Source organism: Palaemon carinicauda, chromosome 11, assembly GCF_036898095.1.
Source record: "Palaemon carinicauda isolate YSFRI2023 chromosome 11, ASM3689809v2, whole genome shotgun sequence".
Classification (NCBI taxonomy): Eukaryota; Metazoa; Arthropoda; class Malacostraca; order Decapoda; family Palaemonidae; genus Palaemon; species Palaemon carinicauda.
In genome coordinates this window covers 157,780,696-157,788,195 of record NC_090735.1, presented here as the reverse complement: position 1 = coordinate 157,788,195, position 7,500 = coordinate 157,780,696, and the positions used below count along the sequence as shown (strand labels likewise).

General features: G+C 33.3%; 1 protein-coding gene across 1 annotated transcript in view; it reads left to right on the top strand.

The window, feature by feature from the left end:
- LOC137649542 (microtubule-associated protein futsch-like) overlaps nucleotides 1–7,500 on the top strand; it is a 133,376-nt gene that overhangs the window by 54,150 nt on the left and 71,726 nt on the right. The window contains exon 4 of the mRNA XM_068382529.1: nucleotides 1–4,275. This exon is cut by the window's left edge and continues 186 nt beyond it. Within this exon, the coding sequence (XP_068238630.1) occupies nucleotides 1–4,275 (4,275 nt within the window). The remainder of the gene's footprint in view (nucleotides 4,276–7,500) is intronic.

The following is a 7,500-nucleotide window of genomic DNA, read 5'->3' as shown; positions in this document are numbered from 1 at the left end:
AAGAGGCAAAGAAGACTGCGAAAGTGAATGAAAAAGACAGCGTGAATAACAACGCTGCTTCCATGAAGCCAGAGGAAGTGGAGGAGGTGGGAAAGAAGAAAGAATTGCCCGAAAAGTCATCGATAGAAGCGATGGAGAAAGACAAGGCGGGAAAGGATGCGGAGCAAAAGGGATCTAGCGAGGCTCTGAAAGGTAAAGAAAACGAGGAACCTTCCAAAGATACTAAGGGGCCTCCTAAAGAGAATGCTGAGAAGGTACCAGAAAAGAATGAAAAGGAAAAAGAAGTCAAAGAACCAACAAAAGACAAAGAAAATGTGCCAGAGAAGAAGGATATAAAGAAAGAGGTCATTGAACCTGCAAATGACAAAGAAAACTCCCCAGAAAAGAAAGCACCAGTGATTGAACCTGCGAAAGACAAAGAAAAATCACCAGAAAAGAAAGCACCAGTGATTGAACCTGCAAATGACAAACAAAAATCACCAGAAAAGAAAGCACCAGTGATTGAACCTGCAAAAGACAAAGAAAACTCCCCAGAAAAGAAAGAACCAGTTCCTGAAACAGCAAAAGACAAAGGAAAATCACCAGAAAAGAAAGCACCAGTGATTGAACCTGCAAAAGACAAACAAAAATCACCAGAAAAGAAAGCACCAGTGATTGAACCTGCAAAAGACAAAGAAAAATCCCCAGAGAAGAAAGCACCAGTAATTGAACATGCAGAGGACAAACAAAAATCGCCAGAAAAGAAAGCACCAGTGATTGAGCCTACAACAGACAAACAAAAATCACCAGAAAAGAAAGCACCAGTGGCTGAACCTGCAAAAGACAAAGAAAAATCCGTAGAGAAGAAAGCACCAGTTCCTGAACCTGCAAAAGACAAAGAAAAATCACCAGAAAAGAAAGCACCAGTGATTGAACCTGCAAAAGACAAAGAAAAATCACCAGAAAAGAAAGCACCAGTGATTGAACCTGCAAAAGACAAAGAAAAATCACCAGAAAAGAAAGCACCAGTGATTGAACCTGCAAAAGACAAAGAAAAATCACCAGAAAAGAAAGCACCAGTGATTGAACCTGCAAAAGACAAAGAAAAATCACCAGAAAAGAAAGCACCAGTGATTGAACCTGCAAAAGACAAAGAAAAATCCCCTGAGAAAAAAGCACCAGTGATTGAACCTGCAAAAGACAAAGAAAAATCCCCAGAGAAAAAAGCACCAGTGATTGAACCTGCAAAAGACAAAGAAAAATCACCAGAAAAGAAAGCACCAGTGATTGAACCTGCAAAAGACAAAGAAAAATCACCAGAAAAGAAAGCACCAGTGACTGAACCTGCAAACGACAAAGAGAAATCCCCAGAGAAGAAAGCACCAGTCATTGAACCTGCAAAAGACAAAGAAAAATCCCCAGAGAAGAAAGCACCAGTCATTGAACCTGCAAAAGACAAGGAAAAATCCCCAGAGAAGAAAGCACCAGTGACTGAACCTGCAAAAGACAAAGGAAAATCCCCAGAAAAGAAAGCACCAGTCATTGAACCTGCAAAAGACAAAGAAAAATCCCCAGAGAAGAAAGCACCGGTCATTGAACCTGCAAAAGACAAAGAAAAATCCCCAGAGAAGAAAGCACCAATGACTGAACCTGCAAAAGACAAAGGAAAATCACCAGAGAAGAAAACACTAGTGACTGAACCTGCAAAAGACAAAGGAAAATCACCAGAGAAGAAAGCACTAGTGACTGAACCTGCAAAAGACAAAGGAAAAGCCCCAGAGAAGAAAAAAGAAGTCACTGGACCTGCAAAAGACAGAGGAAAATCCCCTGAGAAGAAAAGAGAAGTTACTGTACCAGCAAAAGACAAAGGAAAATCGCCAGAGAGGAAAAAGGACGTACCTGAATCTGTAAAAGACAAAGGAAAATCACCAGAGAGGAAAAAAGATGTCACTGGGCCTGCAAAGGACAAAGGAAAATCACCAGAAAGGAAAAAAGAAGTCATTGTACCTGCAAAAGACAAAGGAAAATCACCAGAGAGGAAAAGAGAAGTTACCATACCAGCAAAAGACAAAGGAAAATCACCAGAGAGGAAAAAAGAAGTCACTGGGCCTGCAAAGGACAAAGGAAAATCCCCAGAGAGGAAAATAGAAGTGACTGGGCTTGCAAAAGACAAAGGAAAATCACCAGAGAGGAAAAAAGAAGTCATCATACCTGCAAAAGACAAAGGAAAATCACCAGAGAGGAAAAAGGAAGTACCTGAACCTGCAAAAGACAAAGGGAAATCACCAGAGAGGAAAAAGGAAGCACCCGAACCTGCAAAAGACAAAGGGAAATCACCAGAGAAGAAAAAAGAAGTCACTGGCCCTGCAAAAGACAAAGGAAAATCACCAGAGAGGAAAAAGGAAGTACCCGAACCTGCAAAAGACAAAGGAAAATCACCAGAGAGGAAAAAGGAAGTACCTGAACCTGCAAAAGACAAAGGGAAATCACCAGAGAAGAAAAAAGAAGTCACTGGGCCTGCAAAAGACAAAGGAAAATCCCCAGAGAGGAAAATAGAAGTGACTGGGCTTGCAAAAGACAAAGGAAAATCACCAGAGAGGAAAAAAGAAGTAACTGAACCTGCAAAAGACAAAGGAAAATCACCAGAGAGGAAAAAGGAAGTACCTGAACCTGCAAAAGACAAAGGGAAATCACCAGAGAAGAAAAAAGAAGTCACTGGGCCTGCAAAAGACAAAGGAAAATCACCAGAGAGGAAAAAAGTCACTGAACCTGCAAAAGACAAAGGGAAATCACCAGATAGGAAAAAGGAAGTAACTGAACCGCCAAAAGACAAGGGGAAATCACCAGAGAAGCAAAAGCTAGTTACTGAACCTACAAAGGACAAAGGAAAGTCACCAGAAAAGAAAAAAGAAGTCACTGAACCTGCCAAAGACAAAAATGTTCCAGAGAAGAAAGGGGAAGGCACTGGGCCTGTAAAAGACAAAGAAAAGGAACCCGAGATGAAGAAAAAAGAAAAAGATGCAGATAAGCCTGTACAAGACAAAGAAAAGCTTCCAGAGACAAAAAAGGTAGTTAGTGAACCTTCCAAAGACAAAGAAAAGGTTCCAGAAACTAAAAAGGCAGCCACTGAACCTTCCAAAGACCAAGTAAAGGCTCCAGAAACTAAAAAGGAAGTCACTGAACCTTCCAAAGACCAAGTAAAGGCTCCAGAAACGAAAAAGGAAATCAGTGAACCTGCCAAAGACAAAGAAAAGGTTCCAGAAGCTAAAAAGGAAGTCAGTGAACCTTCCAAAGACAAAGAAAAGGTTCCAGATACTAAAAAAGAAGTCAATGAACCTGCTAAAGATAAGGAAAAGGTTCCAGAAGCTAAAAAGGAAGTCAGTGAACCTTCCAAAGACAAAGAAAAGGTTCCAGATACTAAAAAGGAAGTCAGTGAACCTTCCAAAGACAAAGAAAAGATTCCAGACACCAAAAAAGAAGTCAGTGAACCTGCCAAAGATAAAGAAAAGGTTCTAGAAACTAAAAAGGAAGTTAGTGAACCGGCCAAAGACCAAGTAAAGGCTCCAGAAAGTAAAAAGGAAATCAGTGAACCTGCCAAAGATAAACAAAAGGTTCCAGAAACTAAAAAGGAAGACAATGAACCTTCCAAAGACCAAGTAAAGGTTCCAGAAACGAAAAAGGAAGTCAGTGAACCTGCCAAAGACCAAGTAAAGGTTCCAGAAAGTAAAAAGGAAGTCAGTGAACCTGCCAAAGACCAAGTAAAGGTTCCAGAAAGTAAAAAGGAAGTCAGTGAACCTGCCAAAGATAAACAAAAGGTTCCAGAAACTAAAAAGGAAGACAATGAACCTTCCAAAGACCAAGTAAAGGTTCCAGAAACGAAAAAGGAATTCAGTGAACCTTCCGAAGACAAAGAAAAGATTCCAGACACTAAAAAAGAAGTCAGTGAACCTGCTAAAGATAAGGAAAAGGTTCCAGAAGCTAAAAAGGAAGTCACTGAACCTGCCAAAGACCAAGTAAAGGTTCCAGAAACTAAAAAGGAAGTCAGTGAACCTGACAAAGTCAAAGAAAACGTTCCAGAAACGAAAAAGGAAGTCACTGAACCTGCTAAAGACAAAGGAAAGATACAAGAGAGTAATGAGAAGCAAAAAGCGCTTGATTCCTCAAACGACAAAGGAAAAATATCAGATAACAAGGAAAAAGAAGAAATGGAAATAGAAAAACCCAAAGAAAAAGGTGTCGAAGTTGAGACGGACGTTTCTGAGAATAACAGAAAAAACGTCTTCAAAGGCAACGAGAGTAAGCCACGGAGCTGTTCGCAGTACCAAGTAGAGCTAGTTTTTCTAGAGTTATTTATGTTTTAAAATATTCATTTTTGAGTAATGCCTCAGCTACATAAGCCCATCCTTCCAGAAGACACCGAGTATCATCATCATATTCAGCCATATAACAACATTTTTAAACTGGAAGTGGTCTACTTCGACGCCATATTTTGTCATTTCTCATTACTGAGTTTACCTTCGCCTGATCTGCGTCGACTCCAGTCACACAGTTCCTCTCTCAGAAAGTCATTTTGATTAAGAAGTTCGCTTTTGATGTAAGAGATCCGTCGATCAATAATTTTTTTACCAATTTTTTGGTATTTTTTTCAGTTTTTGGAGGAGACCGTTGGAGAAAGATGGAGTTTAATTCATTTATATGTAATGGTTTCACATAAGCTCAGTTCTTTCTTCACATATGTACTGTTTAAGGAATAGCTTCACATAGGCACAGTTCTTTCTTCACATATGTACTGTTTAAGGAATAGCTTCACATAGGCACAGTTCTTCCTTCACATATGTACTCTTTAAGGAATTACTATAGACTGTCACTATATAGCACTTGTGTATAGGATAACTTTGCTTGCTGATTCGTTGCCTATTTTGCAATTTTTTTTTTGCAATTTTTCTTCATTTTGAGATCAATTTTGAAGCGTTAATTTTTGCAAAAAAAAAAAAATGCCTATTTTACATTTTTTTTTTCAATTTTTCTTCATTTTGAGATCAATTTTGAAGCGTTAATTTTTGCAAAAAAAAAAATAGTTATTTTTTTCGTCCTTTTTCAAAAATTATAGATTATCATCAGAGTTCCAAGAGGACTTAAACAACACCACAAAATTTCTTCATTTTGAGATCAATTTTGAAACGTTAATTTTCCCAAAAAAACAAAAATTTCGACCTTTTCCAAAATTATAGATTATCATCAGAGTTCCAAGAGGACTTAAACAACACCACAAAATTTCTTCATTTTGATATCAATTTTGAAGCGTTAATTTTTGCAAAAAAAAAAAAAAAATCGAACTTTTTCAAAAATTATAGATTATCATCAGAGTTCCAAGAGGACTTAAACAACACCACAAAATTTCTTCATTTTGATATCAATTTTGAAGCGTTAATTTTTCCAAAAAAAAAAAAAATTCGAACTTTTTCCAAAATTATAGATTATCATCCGAGTTCCAAGAGGACTTAAACAATAAGAAATTACTCCATAGACGAATCTGGCTATATATATGCCAGCACGGGCTCTTGCTTCCATTTCGCATCAATCTCCCATTACACAATTATCATTCCATATTAATGCAAGTCCTTTATAAAGGATACTTTTTCCAAAATCAAAATCAGTTCATCCCATTTTCCAATCAAGTAAGTTAATCTTTTATATTTTTTTTATTTATAGAAACGTTTATAAAAATATTAGAATGTTTTGAAAATGTTTTGAGAAAGTTTAGAAACGTTTTTAAAAAATTCTGAAAAAGTTTTAAAAACTTTCAAAGTTATTAAAAAGTTTTTAGAAACTTTCAAAGTTATTAAAAGTTTTAAAACGTTTTTAAATGTTTGTAATGTTTTAATGTATTGTAAAAAACATTCTGAAAACGTTTGAAAACATTTTAAAGTTTTAAAACTTTAAAACTTTTTAAAAAGATTTAAAACTTTTTAAACTTTTTTAAGTTTTAAAACTTTTTAAACATGTCTAAAAACGTTCTAAAGACATTTTTTAAAAAAAATTTAAAAACATTTTTAAAAAACGTTTTAAAGACTTTAAAATTTTTGAAAACATTTTAAAAGGCGTTTTAAAAGCATTTTTAAAAATTGCTCAAGATATTTTAAAACATTTCATGATCTTTAAAAAACGTTTTAAAAAAAATTTAAAACCTTTTCAGATCTTTCAAAAACGTTTTAAAAACTTTTTAAAAACATTTTAAAAACTTTTAAAAAACATTTTAAAACCTTTTAATAAGATCTTTTAAAAACGTTTTAAAAACATTTTAAAAACATTTTTAAAGCTATTCCAAAAACGTTTCCATCCTGCTTACGCCTCTGTTGACTAATTCCCTTTGCACCACCTTAGAGATGCTATTAGATTTTTTAAATAGAATTTTTTACAAATTTTTTAACTCCTAAATCGAACTGTTGAATTATCACTCGAAAGTAAAATATTAATATCTATAATATTTAAAATAAAAAAAAAATCAATAGATTTTTTAAATAGAATTTTTTACTAATTTTTTAACTCCCAAATCGAACTATTGAATTATCACTCGAAAGTAAAATATTAATATCTATAATATTTAAAAAAAAAAAATAATATTTAAAATAAAAAAAAAATCAATAGATTTATAAGTAGAATTTTTTACTAATTTTTTAACTCCCAAATCAAACTATTGAATTATCACTCGAAAGTAAAATAATATCTATAATATTTTTTAAAAAAATGAAATTCCCTAGTTTTCATTATTGGTTCTTGATGTTTTTTAAATCTTGCATGATTTAATTAATTTTGTTTAATTAAATTTATTTATTTATATTTTTTAAGGTTATTAGATATTTTCGAATTGCCATTAATTTTTTTAAAAAATTCATACCATTTGATTAACTACTTTTCTTCAGGATAAGATTTTTGATATGTCGCATGATTTAATTAATTTCCTTTGATTAAATTTATTTATTTTAATTTATTACTGTTATAAAGCCATTTTGAATCCTATTTAATAAAAATATCTTACCATTTAATTAATTACTTTTCTTCAGGATAAGATTTTACTCTGTCGCACGATTTTATTAATTTTCCCTAATTAAATTTATTTCCTTTAATTTTTCTATATTTGCAATTAAATAGAAAATTATTTACTTCAAGATATATTTATTTCCTTAATTTTTTTATGTTTGGAATTAAATAGAAAATTAACTACTTTTCTTCAAGATAGGATTTTTATTGTCTGAGATTTTCATGGGAGTCTATTAACTATATATATATATATATATATATGTGTGTGTGTGTGTATATATATATATATATATATATGTATATATATATGTATATATATATATATATATGTATATATATATATATATATATATACTGTATATATGATAAATTTTGCACATTTCGAAGTTTTTTCATAAGCCATATATATTAATAAATTAAAGTCTGGATTCTCTTAACGACCTTGGGATCAGAGCCCCAGGCGATATCACTCAAGGACTA